The following is a 23110-nucleotide window of genomic DNA, read 5'->3' as shown; positions in this document are numbered from 1 at the left end:
ATCGTAGGAGGTGTGCACAATGTAAAAACAAAAGCTGCGCTAGCATATGCCTTTCATGGCTCAACCAGAGGGATGTTAAGCAGCCTAGAAAAACTTGTGCGAACACGGGGGAAAGGCAGAGAGAAGTTCTGGAACTGTGGTAAAGTTGCAACTTGAGTTCCTTTTTATTTCATTTGAAAGTACTATTTTATTTTGACATAATAAACACTTTTGTAAAAACAAAGTGGCTGTCACTGCACGATGTGGGTCACCCCTCGTGTTTTACAGTGCTACTGAAAAAACAAATTCTGACTGACCAAACAGTGCAGCACTGTACACTAATATTGACCCAAGCCTCAAATTGCCCTATGCTTGCAGCGAAGTAAAGGTGTCAAGCAAACCAGAGTGCTACAAAACACACAATGTTCCTTCACCCATGCATCTCATACTATATCACGCTACTATACATAAAGAGAATAGGAACGTACCAACAGCATACATTGCACAAAGACCAAAAGGGCAGCAAATGACAGGAGGCATACACAGTAAACCTCAATTATCTCAAAGTTCTTTTGCTAATGTGAGTGGATTCCCATCTATGCACACTGTAATCAGAAACAGTATCCGAAAAGCTGCTTATAGGGGCATTTGTGAAAATAGGCTACAAGGCCTCTACACATGTATGTCATGACCTTGATGCAGTAACAGGCAATGACGACTTTTGTAACATTACAAAAAAAAATACTGTTCATAAGGCTATTCTCATTGTCATGATCAGAGACTAGTACATTCTGCACTTTGGAAAAAGCAGTAAATTGGGCAGTCATTTCCAGCGTCACTTTCAAATTTCATGTTGTAAACACAAATTACAGAGGTACATTCCAACCACGATTTGATGCAAGTGTTACAGTATGCCAATTAACTTAAGCTCACATAATGTCTTGCTTTGCTTTCTCATTAATAAACAGACCGTCACAAACTTTTATTTATACACTGACTGGGAAATAGCTTACGAATGATATTTGCACCTGCACGTATAGGTAGTACTATATGATAATTATTAGTGAAGGCAAATTACTTGGATCTATAATTACAAAAGGTAAGAGAACTAGCTTCTTATTTCGCATGTAGTTTCTAAAAGCCATGTTCAACTTTCATGCCCCAGTTCTTGGGCTAAGCAAAAATGTCTGCAATACTTTGTGGTCTTGTTCCCACAACACTTACTTGTGAAATGGTGGTTTGCTAGCAGTTTCATTAAAAATGTCGCTTGCACTACTCTGGCTTTCACCACATGCCTACGAATTTCAGTGAAGGATAAAAAATTGAACAGAACTAAAAATCACAATCAAAGAATAACAAGATAGACTGTGGGATTCATAAATACAATCACACCTTGCTATAACGAACCTGGATATAACAAACTATCGGTTATAATGAAGTAAATGAAGAATAGCTCAGTCACAGCTATAAATATATATAATAAAATTTTGGATATTACTAAGTATTTTCATGCCAGGTGTGATTTTTTTTATAATGCTGTTTGAGTGTACCACAAAGGTTGTTGTCCATGTACATCTGAGATATGATAGGTTACATTTAGAAGTAGGCAACATACCAGTTTCATGGCATCTGCTAGAGACTGCAGGTGTCTTGGACTGAAAAAGTAAGCCATAAATAACACCTCAGTCAGGACAACATCACTATTAAAAAACAAACTAAGAACGTTGCATTCAGAGTTCCACAGTATTGTATAATGCACTTTATAAGAGTATGTCCACAGGGGTAACCAGCTGACTAGCTTTGCAGGTAAATTAGTATTTTTCCATCCTATTTTCGTTCACTTGAGTGGGGCCACTGAGGCAAGTGAAGGCTCAGGTTTCACGGGGTATGCTTCTAACTCATGGGTGGCAAAAAATATTAATGGTGTCAACTAGTACTGCACGATTTGGCAGAGACAATGAGGTTTCACAATACCTGCTATTTAGAGCATGCAAGCGAGTGGATGCAACCTACCACAGGCAAGATTAAAGGGACACTAAAGAGAAACAATGAGTTATTTTGGATTGATAGATTGTACTCTGAAAATGTCATAAGTTTCATCGCCATAAGTTTACTGTTAGCGGAGAAAATCAAGGTTGAACATTCATTTTTAAATTCTGTGCTGTAACCTCCGAGTGAGACGTAACAAATTCTACCATCTATTTTCGGCGTTTTCGCAACATTGGCTCGATAAAATTTTCTTACACTTCGTATGCTAAGTCTATGGCACCCACAGACTACAATGTATTTAATTTTTATCAATTAAAAGCTTTGCAGGACCCAGTAGACGCCTTAAAAATTCTATGAAGTCACAGTATTTGGTGCGGAAATCTCAAGGTGGCGTCGCCACCCGCATTTTTTTTTCAAGCGTTTTCTCGCTTATGGAGAGTCGTGTCGCAGCAAGAGTGGTGTTTTTGGAGTCACGAAATTGTACTTCACTAATACGTGGAAAAGCGTTTTGCTCTTTAGTGTCCCTTTAAGCACTGACACAATCTGTTTGCAACATCAAGAAAGGTGGCCCATCGTTGCAGTGGAAACAATCTCTGCTTTCAAGAAGGCAATCATTGAGTGCAAGCAATATTTCCTCTAGGCATAATGTCATGCATTGCACCAGGAAGATGTGCATACGAGATAGCAGAAAACAAAACTACATCTGATCATTACGTGAAAATGCCTGTGGGTACTTGGCATCCCACTATAAGGGGTGCTGCCATCACCCCTTGTAAAATCATTTTTGCTTCATTATGCCAGTGCATCAGAGTTAAAGGGATACTAAAAAGCTAAACGACTTTTCGTGTAATAGTAAAGTACAATTTCCAGATACCGAACCATTCTTATTGCGATACGACGCTTTGTAAGCAAAAAAACACGCAAAAAGAAAATATGGGTGGAGCTACCACTTGAGATTCTCGCACCAAACACCGTGACGCCATAGAATTTTGAAGCCATCTATTGGGTCCTACGTAGCTTCAAATCAATAAAAACTTATTGCGATACGACGCTTTGTAAGCAAAAAAACACGCAAAAAGAAAATATGGGTGGAGCTACCACTTGAGATTCTCGCACCAAACACCGTGACGTCATAGAATTTTGAAGCCATCTATTGGGTCCTACGTAGCTTCAAGTCAATAAAATTGAAGTACATTATCATTTGTGGGTGCCACAGACCTAACATTAGCAGTTTCAGAAAATTTTATTGAGCCAGTGTCGTGAAAATACGAAAAGTACATTTTGAAATTTCTGACATCATGCAGAGAGATTTCAGCGAGAAATTTGAAAATAAATCTTCAATCTTGATTTTCTGTACTAATAATGATAGTACAAGGTATTTGAACTTTACAGCAGGTTGTAAATCAACACCAAGTGATTGCTCCTCTTTTTAAGCATTGTTAGTTGCCACCAAAAGAGAAGGTGCTGTGCTTGCACAGTGTCACCGCTTAGCAAGGGTTCCGCCGGTGCACGAGAAAAAGCTCATCTTTCATGCAAGGTACGTGGTGCGATTTTCGTGGCTTGGTCACATGGACTTGTGCAGTGATTGGAACATTGGCACAGCTGCATTCACGGTATGTGTTATGTTGCTTGTGCATTTCATTGGCACTAAATTGAATTATTTGTAACATTCATCTGGCACAAGTGCACCACTATGAAAAAAGCAGTTATAAATGTCCACATGTTCTACAGCATCCCCTGTTCCTAGCGGCTTCCCCACAACACAGAATGGCAGTTTCGCAAGCCCTGCAGAAGAACAAGTAACTTGGTATGCACAACAGCTAGCAATTATCAATAATATGCATTCAGAAAAAGAAAAAGATGGGGGCCCTTTACATTTCGCCTTTAATGCGAGACTGACATCCACCCCACATGTGCGCACACGTACACACACAAGGCATACCTTTACAAGAGGTAAATGTTGTCGCCAACAGCTTATTCCTAAAAACAGTGTTTCACGTGCCTAAAATAAGAGCAAGTTTTATAGTAAATTGGTGAACTGTTATGTGCTGTGCCCTGCACTTCTGTTCGTACACACTGAGTTCACTCGCTGACATTTTCGGTCACTGCAGTCTAAATGACTGCAAATGCACAGAATCTATTCCAAGTTTGTCAACAGATCGGTGGTGTGATCTATGCACGTGACATCTTTTTTGAGGTATTGATGATTGCAAGCACAAATGCATGTGACCTTTGTCCTAGTGATGCATCCACTACAGTCACGCCATCTTCCACAAGTGGAGCACACCATCGCATCACCTCCAAGAACTGGTGCAACCACACTGTGAACTTGTCTCTCTGAGGAAGTGATTGCGTATTGAGCCATCTTCATATCGCCTTCCCAAGCAATATCCCACTTCCGGTCCTTCGGGGAGACACGACTACAAGCAAAGTAGATGCTCATATCTTCATTTGCATCTTTCTCAAATTTTCGCTCACCACCAAAAACACTGCCACTGACACTGAATTTTCTGCCAAACAAGCTCTTTATGTGTTAAAAACTTACACCTGCATGTGCACTGTTTCTTTTGAAGAACGTTGACTCGAATCCGTTCACAAACAAGCCACTCGTTTCACACTATCAAACAAATCTACAGGCGACCTACAATTAAATAATAAAAGCTGCGGGGTGCGTGTAAGTCGAACTAGCTAGTTCAAAGTGCAGTGAAATTCATTCGGCTAATGTTTATACCAGGCATATTTGGATACAATTACACTTGGAGCAGTGACATTGCCAAGTGGCTATCCACAGACCCACACATGATTTTGGCATGCCCTCTAAAGCCATTGTTAAAGCCACATCCCATCTAGAAATCGTAGCAACAACCACACAACAAAGATGAAGTAAACAATCTCTTTGATGCATTCCACAAACCTCTTTGCGTGCTCCATCCTACACATCACGATGAAAGGGCCATCAACATTTACACAGTTGCAAAGAGACCCCAGCTTGCTTCTAGCCACAAATACAACTTTTCTCCACAATTCTTTTCAGGTGGAGCGATACATTGTGCACATATAGATATCCTTCGCTTTGACCTACCTTTAGGGCCACCATAGTCTTCTTTCTCTCCCTTCTTCAATTCATCAAGAAGTGACCCAGAGCAATGATGATGATGATATATGGTGTTTTTTGGCACGAGGGCCATTTGATGGCCAAAGAGCGCCAGTTCATGGGACAAGGAATGTGAATAATGATTGTGATTAGCAGCTGTATAAGGGCCATGAAATTCCTTGCAGTAAGGCGGGTAAAAACATACAAGTAATAAAATCATGATTATGCCGTGAAAGGTGTGTGTGGTGTGAATAGGTGACAAAAGTTGGTGATAATGTAAAACGATGGTGGATATGTATGGCATTAGCACAAGTACCTCACTCGTCTATACCCTTGCATCCAAGGGGCGTGAGGCAAGTGCTTTCCTGTGTAGCCACCGCAGCAAAAACCTCTCTGGAGAGGTCGTGCTACGGGATGCCCGGGTATATCATATGAAAATTATGAATTTCTTTTAAAAATGCTAACAATAATTTGTGACTAAAAAGCGGTTCCCTACCAACGAACATTGCAGGGTGTAAAGGTATATGTTGTCGGTAGGGTAATGGAAAATGCTGTTTTCTTAGAGTTTCTAAGTGTTTGCACTGAATTAACATGTGAAGGACTGTTAATGCTTCACCACATCTGTCACACAATGGTGGGTCGCCACCGCACAAAAGATATGTGTGTGTCGTGTATGTGTGTCCTATCCTGAGTCTCGTTAGTATTACCTCTGTATGACGCGATTTTGATACTGGCAGCCAATGACCAAGGTGTGGCTTAATAATGTGTGGTTTGTTTTGTGTGTGTGTATCCCACTTGCTCTGCCAGTAGTCCCTGAGGTTTCGTTTGAGAGACGGCTTAAGATCAAGGGCCGGGATTAATATAGGTGTAGGGGCAGTGCTTTTGTGGACGGATGCAGCGAGCTGATCCGCCCTCACGTTGCCTTGGATCTCACGGTGCCCTGGCACCCAGCACACTACAACATGTTGTTTGAGTGTGTAGAGTGTGCACAAAATGGAGTAAAGTGAGACAAGGACCGGTTTTTTTTTTGTTTTTTAAGACTGTGCAGAGCCGTTACCACACTGAGGGAGTCTGTATAAATTACTGCTTTTTGTATTTGTAATTGTTTGATGTGTTTAGCTGCCACAAGTATCGCGTAAGCTTCCGCTGTGAACATACTTGTGCCTGGATGTAGAGGGCCAGCATCCGAAAAGGATGGGCCGACAGCAGCGTAGGACACAGAGGAGTTAGACTTGGAGGCATCTGTAAAGAACTCAGGACGTGTGTATTTGTGTTGAAGTTCCAGGAAGTATGTTCGGATATGGGCAATAGGTGCATGTTTTGTAACTTCTAGGAAAGACACATCGCAGTCTATGGTCTGCCACTGCCACGGTGGCGGGTATGCTACAGGAGCCATTAAACTGTGTTCAAGTGACACTCCAGTTTCTTCAGCTAGACCCTTCAGGTGAACTGAGAAGGGCTGCCTTATCGAAAGCCTGCTTTGAAACAGAATGGAGCTCGACAGATCATTAATAGTAGAGTATGAGGGGTGCTTCTTGTCTGCTCTCACCTTAAGAAAATATACAAAGAACATGTAAGTTCTCTGTAGATGAAGCGACCATTCATTTGACTCAACGTAAAGGCTTTCTACAGGGCTGGTGCGAAAAGCACCCGTAGAAAGGCGGATGCCCAAATGGTGCACGGGGTCCAGCATCTTCAAAGCACTTTGAGTCGCAGACTGATAAACAACGGCCCCATAATCTAAGCGGGTGCGAACGAGGCTTCGATACAGATTCATGAGGCATTGCCTGTCACTACCCCACAATGTACGTGACAACACTTTTAAAACATTCATGGCTTTTAAACATTTTGTTTTTAAATACTTGATGTGTGGTACGAAGGTCAACTTGTTGTCCAAGATTAAGCCTAAGAATTTATGCTCCGCATTGACAGACAGACGTTGATCGTTCAGTTCAATGTCAGGCTCCGAGTGCATGCCTCTCTTTCGAGAGAACAAGACACACGTGCTCTTTAGTGGGTTAAGTCGAAATCCGTTTTCATCTGCCCATTTGGAGACCTTGTTTAAACCCAGATGAACCTGCCGCTCACACATTGCCAAGTTGCATGACTTGAAGCCAAGCTGAACGTCGTCGACATATGTACAATATAACATATTGCGGGGGATGGACAAGTGCAAAGAATTAATTTTGATAATAAAAAGTGTGCAACTAAGCACACCACCTTGTGGCACGCCTGTTTCCTGGACAAATGTTTGGGAGAGAACACTGCCCACACGGACACGGAATGTCCGGTTTGACAGGTAACTTTCGATTATGTGAAACATTCTTCCGCGCACACCAAGGTGGGACAGGTCTCTTAGAATTCCAAAATGCCATGTTGTATCATAAGCCTTTTCGATATCGAGGAACACAGAAAGAAAATATTGTTTATGGACGAAGGCGTCTCTGATCTGTGCCTCGATACGAACAAGGTGGTTTGTGGTGGATCTACTTTCTCGAAACCCGCACTGAAATGGGTCAAGCAAATTGTTTGTTTCAAGGATATATACAAGTCTGCAGTTTATCATTTTTTCGAAGACTTTGCACAAGCAGCTTGTAAGTGCAATAGGCCTATAGCTTGAAGCTAAAGAAGGGTCCTTGCCCTCTTTCAAAATGGGAATAATAATACCCTCTTTCCAGCAGGTAGGAATAGTGCCAGAAAACCAGATAGCATTGTACAAACAAAGTAAGGTTTTTCGTGTTTCGGCTGGTAGGTTCTTTAACATTTCATACACCACACGGTCAGAACCTGGGGCAGAAGTACTGCAGGAGTTTAGAGATGTTCGGAGCTCAGCTAGACTGAAGGCTTGGTTATATGCCTCGTACCTAGTGGATTTGTGTTCTAGTTTCTGCTTTTCTATTCTTGTTCTGTATTTTTGGAAAGTGTCAGTATAGTGGGACGAGCTGGATACCCGTTCAAAGTGTGCACCGAGGAAGTTTGCCTGATCTTCCAAGGTATCACCCTGAGTGTTTACGAGTGGAAGTGTGTGTACTTGTTTTCCTGCTATCCTACCGACCATGTTCCAGACTTTAGCCTCCTGTGTGTATGAATTGATCCCCGACAAAAACTTCTGCCAGCTTTCTCTTCTGGCCTGCCGACGCGTTCTCCTGCCTTGAGACTTTATTTTCTTGAAGGTGTCAAGATTTTCGTCAGTTGGTGAATTCCGAAGCAACCTCCATGCCCTGTTCTGTTCCTTTCGCGCATTCTGACACTCAGTGTTCCACCACGGGACGTGTCGTTTGCCGGGCAGTCCAGATGTTTGTGGAATGCACTTGGCTGCTGCGTCAGTAAGAAAGGCCGTGAAGTACTGCACAGCTTCATCTATGCCTAATCTGCATATGTCAGTCCAATTTAAGTGAGTAAGCTTTTGAAATTGTTCCCAGTCGGCTTTGTTTACCAGCCATTTCGGAACATGTGGAGGACATTCTTATATTATTGGTGTACTCAAAACTAAAGGAAAATGGTCACTTTCGTATGGATTATTTATGACTTTCCACTGAAGTAATGGTACAAGTGAAGGAGATGCGATACTGAGGTCTATGAAGAGTAAGTTTTGTTGGCAAGGTTATAGTATGTTGCCTCTTTCCTATTCAACAGACAAGCACCTGATGAAATGAGGAATTGTTCAATGAGATGACCTCGTGCATCACAGCGAGAGTCACCCCACAGACCATTATGTGCGTTCAGGTCCCCAAGAACCAGATAAGGTTCAGGTAGTTTGTCTATTAAAGACTGGAATTGAAGTTTTTCAAGACGGTGGTGCGGAGGTATGTACAAAGAGCAGACAGTGACGAGTTTGTTTAGAATAACTGCTCGGACAGCCACTGCCTCGAGGGAAGTTTGAAGGGGTAGTTGTGTACATGCTATACCTTGACTAACTATAACCACTACACCACCGGATGGTGGCATGGCATCATCTCTATCCTTTCGGAAGATTACGTAGTTACGTAAAAAGTTTGTGTTTGTTCGTTTCAAGTATGTCTCTTGTACACACAGCACTCTAGGATTGTGTTCATGGAGGAGTTCTTGTAAGTCATCGAGGTTTCGAAGAAGGCCTCGGATGTTCCACTGTAATATTTCTGTCTGCATATTTAAACAAGAGAGATGCTGCTGTGTGTACAAAGAGTGTCCTGTGTTGCAGTGAGCTCGTTAATTCAGGTGGCAAGACGGTCATCCGGCCCCGTTATTGGTTTCTTATTTTTCTTGGCGAGCTCCAAGGAGCGGCGCCGCACTTTTGGTACCAAGGGTACCGTTGTATCCATTGCCTCCTCAAAGGCACTGGGTGCCCGCACATGCGAGCTGGTGGTTCGGATTTTAGGCCTCGATTGGTGAGGGGAGGCCTTGAGACCAGAGGACCCTGGAGTCTCCGGCCTCAATTCGCTAGGAGGCGGAGTAGACTGAACTACTGCCGCCTTGGGGGCAGGCGCCACAGCCGACGGCTCGCTTCTGAAGGGGTGGCTGAAGGGGTGGCGAGGGCTGGTGCGGCGTTGCCCCCTGACGCGCCGCATCAGCATATGTAGCGCCGTAAAATGGCGACACTCTTCGTTTTGCTTCTTTGAATGTGATATTTTCTTTAATTTTCAATGTGATAATTTCTTTTTCTTTTTTCCAAAATGAGCAAGACCAAGAGTATGCGGCATGATTTCCGCCACAGTTCACACAGTGTGATGGTTCTTCGCAATTGTCAGAATTGTGGCCTGACACTCCACATTGTGCACAAGTTTGGTGACCACGACAGCTTTGTGAGCCGTGGCCATACTTCTGGCATTTAAAACAACGACGTGGGTTAGGTATGTATGGTCTGATCGACGTCTTCGTATAGCCTGTTTGAATACTTTCTGGCAGATTACTGGAAGCGAACGTGAGTATTAGGTGTTTCGTTGGTGTTACCTTGTTGTCTCTTCTAATGATGATTCTTTGTACATTGGTCACATTCTGACTCTTCCGCCCCTCCAGAAGTTCCTCTTCGGTCAAGCCGAGCAAATCAGCATCAGATACTACTCCACGTGTTGTGTTCATAGATCTGTGTGGCGTTACAGTGATGGGAGTGTCACCAAAAGTTGAAAGATTCTGTAGCTTTTCAAACTGTTCTTTTTCTCGAACTTCAAGGAGGAGGTCTCCGCTGGCCATTTTGGTAACTTCGTACCCGGCTCCAAGAGTTTTTGTGAGACATCTGGCTACTACAAAGGGGGATACAGTTCTGGCTTGCTTGCTGCTTATCTCACTAGTATGTATAACATGAAAATGGGGAAACTTTTCATTTGATCGATTGAAAAAGCCAAAGTCTTCGGCACGTACGCGCTTTAAGGTGGTACGATCACTTAACAAGGGAAACGCTCTATGCATTCCAGTTTAATTTTCTTCAGAAGCGTTGGCGGCCACCCACCACAGAGCCCAACGAGGGGACGCTACAAGTTTGCGGATGCTAAAACCTGCAGACGCCAGCCGTCCAACGCTACTATAACCCAATGCGCCTAGACCAAGGTAGGCTATTTGCACAGGGTTAACCCTAGCCGCCAGGAAGCTTGGAAGTAGGCAGAAGAGAGTAGAAGACAGGACAGATAAATAGTGAGAGATAAAGACGAAGATTTAGGGAGAGAGAGATAGGAAAAGGCGACTGCCGATTTCCCCTGGGTGGGTCAGCCCAGGGGTGCTGTCTACGTGAAGCCGGGGCCAAAGGGGTGTGTTGCCCCTGCCGGGGGGCCTTAAAGGTCCAATCACCCAGCGTCGGCTCAACCCCCAGGATCCCCTTTTCCCCGGACACGGCAAAGCCACGCACGGCTAGGCGTGGGAGGGAGTAGAAACTCCCTTATTAACTCGGGTCCGTGGGACCCAAAGCAAATGGCAAGGTCAGCCTACAGCATTAAATCAGTTAATCTAGTTATTAAAGCTGTTTTCTGCGTAGCAACAGCAGAGACCTTGAAAGTGATGTCATCAAGCATGGTTTTGCTATCACCCCACATAACAAGGTCGAGTGTGCAGCACTAAAGGAAGACCTCTTAGTTGTTTACAATGCAGGCCACTATGACGTACACAACATCGTAGGTAAGACTTTTAGGATTCTTTCTTTTAAAAACGATTAACCCTGAAACTGACGACCAGATTTCTTGAGAAAAGACACGCTCAGATTTTTAGACAGAGCTTTCCTTCTTCCCAAAATGTGCACCAGCCAAATGCACCTCACTCCAAGCAAAAGATAATAATAAAAGCCCTTCCTTTCTGAAATTGAGTCTCAATTTTCTATCGAAGGCCGGACAGGATCAGATGCCTTACTTTGCCTATCCTTTACATGTTGATTCCCTTAACAGCAGCAACACAATTAGATATACAATGTGGACATTCATATTCTGGAACTCAGTCATATAGTTCTGTAATGGCTACCATCTATGACAGCTTCTCTGAGGGTCAGTAGGTTATTTGATGCTGAAAAATGTTTAAACTTGCAAAGTATACTGTCATCCAGTAAATGTACAGGTGATTATGATGGCGATAGTTCCCGTTGTCTCTTGAGCTTTCACGCCTACTTTTGTTTATCATTCAGACATCGAGAACAGACCACTCGTTTTGCACAAGATTAAGCTTGCCACACAAAAAAACTCACCAAAAGATTAAGCTTGCAACACAAAAAAACTCACCTAATGGACTGTATCCAAACTGCGTAGTCTGTGATGTACAGGTCATTCAGGACATACCTGGAGTCGTGGTGGCCAAATATGCCATGGATTTCAAGAAGGCACCTGAGTACATACCGGGGACCTTGAAGAGGCATAATTGCATGCAAGGTACCCACCGATTAGCGCAACACATTTCTTGGTAATCAGAGGTGTCCTCTGCACCTATGCTCGAGTGACATTTTAAATCCGTACCGCATAAACAATATGCAAAAAGGTTCACAAATAAAAGTGCCCATTACTGCAGTACTAAATTTGAGAAAGATTTTACCTTTCAAGACAAATGATTGCTGTTAGATTGGTCATAGAAATAATACACTAATGCACAAGCCATCTGTGCTTGCACACCGTGCGACACTTGCCTGCATTAGGTACTAGCTTATGAAAATGAAGCTGTTATCTGTGCACCCCACACTATCGATGCAGTCCTATCTTAGCTTAGGAAGCAAATTCATTCCCAGTCACTCGTTTACAGCAGCAATGGTGTCTCCTCACCCAGTTGCATAATTTCAATGACATCTCCAAGCACGGCTTGAGCGAGAGCCCAGTGGCGGTAGAGTGGGTAGATGAGACACCGTCGAAAACAACTCCGAACCGTTTGCTCCAAGGACCAGAACTCCTGCGTGTCAAAGAGGCCCGGCAGTACTTTACCAAGTAATCATCAATATCGTCATCAGCCTCATTACGCCCATTACAGGGCCTCTCCCATGTTCCAGCAGTCAACTTAGTCATGTGCTTGCTACTGCCACTTTACGCCCCACAAGCTTGCTAATGTATCTGCCCAGCTAACCTATATGGTTGAGCCTTGTCCCTTTGATATCTGTTGTCCTGGCTTGCACATGCACCGATCATAGGTGGAAGAAGAGAATGATGATAGTGGGTGCACTCAAGGCACGCTGTTTCTCCCGCTGTAGCGCCCCAAGAGCTATAAAATGCGCTCGCTCTCTTTCTCTCACGGTCATGAAAGAAAGAAAGAAAGAAAGCTCCGATGATCTCCCGCAGCTTCGCCCACTCACTCTCATTGACTTCGCAGATATGCTGTGACATTTTTGTCCGTCTCCCTTCACCTGCTTGCATTCTCTTGGAATCCAGTCTGTGACCTTTGATTATCAGTGGTCATCTTGCTTTTGAGCTATGTGCCCTGCCCATTTCTTTTTGATTTTGACTATGATGTCCTTAACAGCCGTTTGTTCCCCGATACACTCTGCTCTCTTCTAGTACCTTAGGGTTGCATCGATCATTTTCTTTTCCAGTGCTCGCTGAGTTGTCCTCAACATAAGTTGAACCCTTTTTGTAATCCTCCAGATATATGCTTCGTAGGTAAGTGCCGGCGAGATGCAGCCGTTATAGAGATTCCTCTTGAGAGATAGTGGCCATCTAGCATTCATGATTTGAGAATGTTTGCCAAATGTGCTCCACCTCATTCTTATTCTTCTGGTTACTTCAATCTCGCGATTCGGCTTCGCGGCTCCATCTGTGTTTATTGCCTCACAAACAGACTACCACGATAATATATCGAATTCATCGAGTGTGAGCGGGGACGTCAGAGAGGTCAAGAAGCTACGTCTGTACATCAGCACACACATCGTGACCCTGAGCACTCGTTTTTCTCTTGAATAAGAGAAAGATGAGCTATTCATACTAAAAGATGGTTTGCAAACACAGACACAAAAAGCAAGTCAACAGCTGAAAAAAAAAAAAAAAGGCACGAAAGCTGCTTATCTGCCCATGCAATATTGGATTCATAGCTGCTTTTATAATGCTTTTCTTTTTTCCTTAGCCCACTGTGGGTTGTTAGCAAAACACAGTGCCTTCAACGCGGTGGTGCCTTGGCTCATGAGATGTTTATGTGCGCAATGTTGAGAGGGCTTGCATTGGACACAGAGGGATTTCAGCCACACAACCGCAGCCCTGCACAAATTCTGCGGCCATTCCCATTTTCCACAGGGAGATGCCTGCCGCTTCTGGGGTGTTTTTTGAGCTTTAGTTTATCTTGAGAAGAGTTACTGAACGAAGCTCAAAACTCAATAAAGTGGATGGAAAAGTGACTGCCAATGTAGCTCAATTGGTAGAGCATTGGACGCGCTATCTGACGGTTGTAGGCACAATCCCTAAATGCGGCAAGTTGATTTTTTCATCCACGGTGCACCGAGACAAAGCGTATCAGCTGTCCTTTTCTTGCATCAAATGAAAGGCCACAAGAGTCTTGAATATGTACTGCCAAGAGTGAGAACACTCTACAAAATTAATTACAGCATGTTTTTAATATCTTGTTCCAGTTCCCAGTGTACCCCGATGTGACAACCCAGTATCGAATTCTCATAATTCGCTCGCACAAAATATTCCAGAACTTCCACGGTCACTCTGCACCAGTGGCCATTTTGGAAGTTTGGTGACGTACAAGTGGTCGTATTGAATGTTCAGTACCTGGCTATGGAAACTTGACGCCATCACAACTAGCCAGGCAGGTACTTCATGGGGTCACCAGAATTAGTATTGAAGGCTGACATAATGCTGGTGTTCATGTGCACCATAAAAAATTCACTTTGACATCAAAATAAAATGAGCATTCGCTAAGCTTCACACTCGCTTCTCTGTATAACAGAGATCTGCATGACAGAGTAAACTTGCCTTTGCAAAAGGGTGTCAGCAGCCCTTTAATTCCTTTCCATTTTGTCATGCTTGATATACTACAGTTAAAAAGATATACGCAATGTCTTTATACCTTTACTGCCTACTCGTTTTATTGAATTGTGTCTAGTATAAAGCATAAGCCCCAATCAACTGCCTTCTTTTTTCCCACTCTGATGCTTTTCCCAGCATACACCACATGCACAAATCCCAGCACGTGTTGCATTGATGCCCATACTAATAAGTGTTCAGCAAAAGTGCTGCTTTTCAGACTTGACCCCAGTGGTTAGAGGGGGAAATGGTACCTGGGGTCATGTTGATCATTTTCTAGAAAGATTCGATTTAAAAGTGCAAATATGCATGTATTTTTCTCTGCTGATTTCAAAAGTGCAATAATATATTTATGCAATAAAATATTCATTGACAAATTAAGTGACTACTGTTCAGTGAGACAATAGATAATAATAAACAGGGGAAAAAGTTATCCTTAATGCATGAGTAAAAAGCAGAACGAATAAGGACTGAAATGCTGCAAGCAGTTTTTAAATCTTATATCAATTTGCAATATAGCTGCCAATTGAAACTCAGAATTTTTTCTTTTTTTTTCTTTATTCAATACTGCAGACCTTATACAGGTCCAAGCAGAGCGGAGAAAACAACAAAACAAAGCAAACTCAAATATAGTTAATACAATTATCAATATTCCTAATGTGATTAAATGCTACAATGAATAATTCAACTCCGTTACGGTGGACGGGAAAAAAAATTTGAATGAATCGGTTTTCGTAAAATAAAGTGTCAAAAAATTAGAATGATGATGGGGAGTAAGTCTTCATGTAGAAGATGAAAGATAGGGCGAGGGGTTAATTGCTAGTTTCTGATTCCAAAGGAAGTAAAGAAATTCTAAACGTGCAGCTTTCCGTCTCAGTGCAAGGTATGGAATGTTGTTAGCCTGCATTAGTTCAGTGGGTGAGTCATACGGACAAAATTTGGAATAAATAAACGACACTGCTTTTCTTTGCACATTCTCTAGGTGAGTAATGTTGTTTTTAGTAAATAGATTCCACACTACACATGCATATGCAAGTTTTGGCCTAATTAGTGTGTTATTAGCAAGTAATTTTATAGCTGGAGGAGACTGTTGGAGCTTATGTCTTAAAAATATAGTTTGAAGTATGCAAAAGAACAAATACTATTTATATGTGTATTCCACAATAAGCTATCAGTAAAAGTTATGCCTAAGTACTTGTATACCGTTTCCTCATGCAATGATAATGAGCCTAGCCTGTATTCAAAGGAAAGGGGAGCTTTTCGGCGAGAGAAACGAAGATAGACTGTTTTATCAATATTATGTTTCATAACACGTGTGTTACACCATTCGTAAATGTTAGCAGTGCTGATCGTTAGGTGAACTGATTCCATGGAACAACACGCAGTCATCTGCAAACAATCTAACTTCAATGATAGGACCAATGACAGTAACGATATCATTAATGTACAGCAGAAACAAGAATTGTCCTAATACACTCCACTGAGGGACTTTGGAGACAGCCGGAATATTGTTAGACCACTGCTCGTTAATAGATACCAGCAGTACAGATACTAATGATCAAAAACAAAGGCATAGTTTTGCGTCTGGAGAGAGCAAACAAAACGTTTATTTGATGTTCTGCGCAAGAAAATCGGTGAATGGTATTCTGAAGGCGCTGCGTTAGAGTGCCTCGATCCGTGTGGCGGAGACTAACAAGCGCATCTAGGCACGTTAGACACAAGCGCCATCTGGCAGTTATCTTTGAAAACGAAGGCGTGCGCTACCCCGGAGAAAGATGCGCGCCAGTCTCGGAGGTGATAAAATGTAGAATGTAAAGCGACGGGCAGGTGCCACCACCGTGCTGTCGTAGCAAAGCGTTGGAAACACTTTCTTGAGCATCGCGTTGCACTTTCAGCTCAGTGCGTTAAACGCTACAGTCCTTAGATTTACTTGTGTGTGCCTCTTATAGTATAAAGGCTGACATACAAAACATAGACATGTTGTTATGGCATCTCAGATATTCACAATATTTGTGTTTTTAATTGACAATCACACAACTATAAACGTTAAACCTTGAGCAATATTGGTGCGTGCTGTGGATGGGGTTGGCCGTTTGGTGCCGTTTGAGATATCATTAGGGCAGACAAATAGATAAATGTACAGACAGAGAGACAGACTAAAATTTTTCTGTAAAAGGTCCCCAAGAAAGACTATCGCTTTTAAAACAATCTGCTTGCAGCAGTTCAGGCTTCATTTATTTATTTTTATTTAGAATACCCTCAGGGCCAATGGCATTACAGAGGGGGGTGGGGCAAAAATACAAAAAATTGGAAATAGTTCAGAAAAAGGTCACAAGACAAAAAAGAACAAAAAATACAGAAAAAGAACTCACTACAATTCCCAAGTATATTTCAAAAAGATTACAAGTAGTTACACAAATTATAGTGGCAAAAAAAAAAAACGAAACAAAATACGAGATAGTTAAGTATAAACGAAAGTCAAAATTCGGTGTATCAACGAAAATACACGCATGATACAAGTATAAATGGCGGTGCCTAGTTTAAAAGAAAAAGAAAACTTAGAGAAAGATATCACGTACAGCTACTTCAAATTGGTTAGTATCCTTGATGGTGACATCTGGAGGAAGGTGATTCCACTCATCACTTGTGTGTGGCACAAATGAGGGAAGAAAAGAGGAGGACCTACAAGATTGAATGCCAACTTTGTGTTGGTGATCAATGCAAGATTATATGTAAGGCGATGCCGAAAGAAGTTGGTGTCATAAAAAGGGGTGGTGATATATCCTATGAAAAAGAGAGAGGCACGCGATTTTACGTTGTAAAGCTAGAGGTGGTAATTCTATACTAGCTTTCATTAAACTTATGCTAGCGGTCCTGTTATAGTTAGCCGAAATGAACCTTCATAAAACAAAAAGCCATCCGCATCTTCCCATGGGGGGAACTCGAGTAAATGCGCCACAGAATGGTGGGGGTATCATGTGAATGTTACGTAATTGCTATTTCATCTTTATTATTCTTATTTATTAAATGAAGGAGAAGCGCTGTTTTCAACGAGTGGTGGGACACGGTCACTGGGTTGTGCCCCACTACTGGTTGAAGGTACTGTTGCTTTTATCGCATGTATACACGAGCCAAGGAAAGCATCAAGTAAAGACACCCTTGACTGAATTCCGAACAAGCGATTCAGTGCCTACCTATGCACGAGGTGACCAGTGAACGATTGTGCAGCGTGAGCAGTCGGTTTTTTACCAGCAGACGTTGCCTGCATCGGCCTTGCAAGGTGAGAGAGGGGGAACGACAGTTGACAAGAGACGCGAGCATACGCCATGAGGGTGTGGATGACGCCGACGCCAAAGCAAGACATCGTGCGACTAAAAAATGTTCATATTAAAATAAATATGTTACAGCTGTAGCTATCTTCCATATTGTAGCCAGTTACAACAACTGTTTATTTAGGGCGAACCTGTGCCCCTTAACTCAAGCTACTCAACTTGCGAAAAAGTTCTATGCTCCCTCGTCCAAACTTCGTCGACGTCCTCTTCAACCATTTTTTGTCTCGTGCCGGTCATTCTAGGAGCTGCCAGTCTTCTTCAGCACGCGGTATGGTGACACGTACATTAGCGTTTAAGTACACGCTTTGCTTGCCTGGTGTGTGACGAAATATACAAAACAGGAACCGGCCTGTGAGTACAGAAGGTGCCAGACAACTTGGGGCAATATTGAGAAATTGCTACACCAGACAAGCAGGGCGAGTAAAAGCCTGTTTCGAGACAATCAAAGAACAAGCAGGGTAAGTAAAAGCCTGTTTTGAGACAATCAAAACAGATAAAGCTCATTTTGAGCCACATGTAACAGACTACGTTAAAATAGTTTTGTTAGATGATTAGTAGCCACAAGAGACATAACACGTAATCACCCCTGTCAGAGCATATATGATTTAAAAGCAGCATGTCATTAAAACAGCTTATTTTTTGTTGCTATCTTTTCTACTAAAGTATAGCTTGTACAGGTGATATTAATACCTGTTGGAGCTGAAATATCGGTCCAAGATGTAGGAAACTTGGTCAGCAGTTGGGGAAATATCTGTACGTTACAAAAATACTATAAATAGAAAATTGATTTTTCTTTGTAATTTTAAAACTGCGAGACCTAACACAACATTCAAGCAAAGTAACGACCCAGATAGATGCATGCAAGGTAAGACAACAACAATGAATCGGTTTACCTCAAACCAAGCGAGCGTTGCACTGAGCTTGCTTATGTTCCAACCAGACTCCACCTGAGTAAGAAGAGAAATCACAGGATGCTTTTCTTTTTTTGGTGGGGAGTGCAGGGTAAGAATATGACAGGTTAAGTGGACTAAGGAACAAATCCAGTGGCAAGCAAGGTAATGCTCACCAAATCAGGCGCCACACTGACAAATGTCCCCACACTTACTTTCACATGGTTTTTGAACAAAAAAGACCAGCATCACTAGGAAGTGAATTATAAGCTTGCTTCCTCTGTGAGAAAAGCAAACACTTATAGAAATAGTGTGGCCTTCGACACTTGAAAAAGTGCTGGCCTGCAAGAAGCCACCATTGCACTGACCATGTCTTCACCCTCAGTGACTCGCTTGTTGTAGGCGTAGGCAAACAAGATGTCCACAAGGCCCAGCTCAAGGGACACCACCAATTGCCTGTCCAGCAGATGTACAGGGCACAAGGTCAAGGTTATATTCATACAAAGCTCAATAATAATAACAGCAGAAATGTGCACAATCATGGGATGATAATTAGAGCTGTGTTTAGGCAAGAATAGCAAGTGGAAAAAGTTGCTTAGGCACGCAGCTATATGCCCATAATCCCTAATCAACTAGCCATTATAATTTAACTACTGTATTGCAGAGGAATCTGAGCTACACAGTTTTAAGTACTTCCAAAACATTTTAGAATTTGTGGGAATTGTAGCTAGACCATCGCCATCGCACGGGCTTTGTCGTCTATTTCTGCCATTCTCATGACCTTACATGACTCTTCCCTTATCCGTGGTCCGGCGCTGCTGGGAGAGCGGGAGTGATGTTAACCCCTCTCATCCTGCACTGGATCGTACTGGATGTCGACAATGGCGCTGAGCTCGAGTCTCTCGAGATGTTTTCGCGCGCACCCCTGGCGGGAGTAAGAAAGATTCCCTCTGGACATTGAAGAATGAGCACGCCTTTTCTTTCCGTTCACCGGCTCCCTTTTTTCTTGGAGCTGGCTCGGACTTGCCAATGGTGCCTTGCGCTTGCGGTGAACGCTTACCCTTCATTGCCCCTTTCCAAACACTAAGCCGAAGAGTGGTGCGATGTGTTCACGCAAGATCGTGCTACGCTGACTCGCACCTCTTGAAGCCAATGCGACCGGAGTTTGCCCTCGCTCAAAGGATCAGGCCCTGTAGTCTCTGATCGTAAGGGCGTGCAGCATAGTTGCGAGGGCTCGTTTACCTCAGCGGCGTGTCGCCATGAGCCCTTTTGCCCACGAAGACATGCTTGCGTCACCCTTTGTGTTTTACTTTCGCTGGTGTGGATAAGCCTCATTTGCTTTCGAAACCGCCACCCTCTTGCGACGGGCACTGTACTGTGTTCTTGGTGTTGCCGCAGGCAATAAAGTGTTGCTACTTGTTTGAGAGCAGTACTGGTAAACTTGCCACGCTGTGTTCAGCACCTTGGCTGTCCGAACGCACATATGCAGCTGTGGTGAACGCGGACCTGTTGCTCACTAAGACCAAACCCATGCTAGTGGCCGTACTCCTTCGGGATATGTGTACACTGGCACCCAATGTACACTACAAATTTCATTTCATTTGTTGCTCAGCTCAGTAAAGTAGTAATCTTTAGCCTTTTCTATCTTTATCGTATATTTGTTGCCAATCTACTTTAGTTTTTCACAATTGATTTGTTATTCTTGAATACACTAAATACCCAATTTCTTTTGTTAAGTGTCAATATATGTGTAGTTACCCATGGCTGTTTGTGCTTTCTTAGCCGTGAATAATGAACGTAGGGGATATGTGTACTTATTAACTTGAATAACATAGTCTTAAATTTGTCCCACATATCATGCACATTGCACTAATCACAGAGGCAATAAAAACAAAGATAGAAGAATGGAGCTTTTTTTAGAAATAGTATTGTAGTCACCCTTCTCATAAAAGTAGATCCTTCTACTCGAAGGTAACTTTGCACAAACTTTTTCCCTTCGAATACAAGCAACAACAGCAGAATGGTCACCAATGCCCGGAATTAAAGACGTGTTATTTACCAAAATTTCAAATCTGGAGTATTACAAGACAACAAGTCTAACACAGTGTCATTGCGAGTAGGGAAGGTAACGTACTGCGTCAAACCAAATTTGCCAACGATATTTGTCATCGCGAGGTTCATGCGCCTGCTCGAATTTATACGGGAGCAATTGTATCAAGACAATCCAGGCAAACTAAAATCACCCTCGAGAATCGCCGTCTTAGCTGAAGCTCTGCAAATAATTTTGTATAATGTTTGCACTGCGCTAATATTTAAGCTTGGCGAGCGATAAACCACTCTGACCAGAAATGCAAAGTTATCAGACAGAATTATCTTGCATTATACAGACACCAGTGCGTCGCACTTATAATCAATTTGCAATGACTGTAAGAAAGAACAAACAAGCAAAAAAAAAAAAAACCACACCACCTGCTGTGGGCCTACCTTTGCGATAGACAGCATAATTTTGCAAAAGCACTTACCTATCAGCAATAGATAGCTTTTACCGAGATTCTGTGTCAAGGACCATGTAAGCATCAAAACCTCCAATTAGGCCTGTAGAGCTCAGCAACTTCATTAGCTACGCATCTGCGATTCATGATGACTGCAACAAGTTCTCGACATCAGTATTTCTTTCTTTTTCTAGTTTGTCAATTCTTGCGACGACCTCTTCTTTTTCATCATCCCATCTGAAAGCCCTGCTGTTAATGATCTGTTTGTCAAAATTCAGCTCCGCTTTATTGTTCTTCAATCGCACTTGCCCAGCTGTTAGTTCTGCTACAGTCTACGCAAAGAATGACACAACAATTGAAAGATGCAATGCAATAGCCCAACAGGAGCATGCTACTAACATTATTGTCATCTGGCTCCTAAGTTGCTCACCTATGCATTAGATCGAGTGCTGAAACCATCTGGAGCTATGCTGTCAGAGGTGTGTATTTTTCTTCTGCCAAGACAGCCGATGGGAGCAAAAACACAGTTGTACAGCCAGCTTTTTTTCATTAAAGGGGCCATGACATGGTCACCCAACAATTAGTGGTTGTCAGCAAGAACTACAAGTAGAGGGTACTTAAGCCTCTACATGCATGAAAAGTGGACTGTAAAAGAATACTACAGCACAAAACAAGCCCTACAAGAAATAAACTGAACAAGCAGCAAAATCTGGGCTAATTCGTAATAGTTCATTTTCGATAACTTACAGCGCAAGAAAGATGCAAGCGAAGTACAAGACAACATGAGCGCTGTGTTGCCTTGTACTTCGTCTGCATCCTTCTTGTGCTGTGAATTATCCAAAACCCCTACAAGTCGTCAACTATAAGCCCCGCCCACCCCTGATGATCGCCATTTTGCCACAGCATCCGTGATGATCGTGTTGCATGAAGAGGAGCTGCCGTCTTCTACCAAATTGTTCAATTTCAATACAAAGCTGAAGGAAGCTAACATACCTTGATTTCACGTGCTCAGGTGAGCACAGAACAATATTGTTCCCTGGACACTTACACAGCAGGCTGCTTGTTAGGTCGCAAGCGCGTCAGCGTTGCCCCGACTCTCGGGCCGCTCGCATGTTCATACAAATATTCAATTATAGATTAAGAGGTCGACTAAATGCGCAAAACTCTTGCCAGCTTATTTGCACAAAGATTATCGTTGAAAACTGGGTGTCAGGGCCTTGTCATTTTCTCAAGCTGCTCAGCCCCACTGCATGTGTAATTATTTGTTCATGTCCTCGTGGCAAGCAATGCCCTTGAATCGGAATGTGTGTTCCTAGTGAAAGATTTTCTAGCTGCCTTTTGTATGATCACAATGCCTTAGGAACAGAAGCCATGCCTTGATTAAAAAGTTCATTCTAGTCTGTTTACAGCTAGTTCTACACACCCACATTGAGTTGTGTTCGTTGCACGCATCATGGTGCATCACTTCAAAAGGGTATGCGTCTTTTGCAACAGGACAAGAAAAGGATATATTCCTTGCGAGGAAGATTGCGCATCTTGTTTTTTTCTTCCTCGGTGAAACAAACTGCAAATAATGCATCAAGTACAAACAGTGGCCAGCAGAAGTCAGGAAATGGAAGTGAAACCACACCCACTTATAAAACAGAATTAAAACAGCCACAATGAAAGCTTTGAAAATCCCCTCCATTCTGGCCAATGCAATGCAAGCTCACTGAGTGAGAAGAAACAGACGAGGCACGCAACTAGGTTTGCCACATAAAAATCCATCAAAACGTCCAGACCAGTTTTACTGCCCATGGCACAGGTTTCTCAAGACAGGTCACAGATGGACTATGCATGTTACCAAAGAAATCACACTAAATGTTAACATGGTCCAAAACCATTCAGCACAGCCTACATCCAAGCTGCTCTGCACAGGCATCGCCAGTTTGGGCAATGCCTG

General features: G+C 42.8%; 1 protein-coding gene across 1 annotated transcript in view; it reads right to left on the bottom strand.

Annotated features, from left to right (window-relative positions):
• The window catches only part of LOC119163331 (protein SHQ1 homolog), a 64940-nt gene that overhangs the window by 7856 nt on the left and 33974 nt on the right, over positions 1-23110 (bottom strand). Inside the window, exons 9-13 of the mRNA XM_075874269.1 lie at positions 19045-19308; positions 18680-18733; positions 12268-12391; positions 11737-11857; positions 1595-1634 (exon numbers count right to left, since the gene is read on the bottom strand). Coding sequence (XP_075730384.1) covers positions 1595-1634; positions 11737-11857; positions 12268-12391; positions 18680-18733; positions 19045-19308 — 603 coding nt within the window. The remainder of the gene's footprint in view (positions 1-1594; positions 1635-11736; positions 11858-12267; positions 12392-18679; positions 18734-19044; positions 19309-23110) is intronic.

Source organism: Rhipicephalus microplus, chromosome 9 (genome assembly GCF_043290135.1).
Source record: "Rhipicephalus microplus isolate Deutch F79 chromosome 9, USDA_Rmic, whole genome shotgun sequence".
Classification (NCBI taxonomy): Eukaryota; Metazoa; Arthropoda; class Arachnida; order Ixodida; family Ixodidae; genus Rhipicephalus; species Rhipicephalus microplus.
Note: the sequence above shows the minus strand (reverse complement) of the source record. Positions and strands in the feature narration are given on the sequence as shown.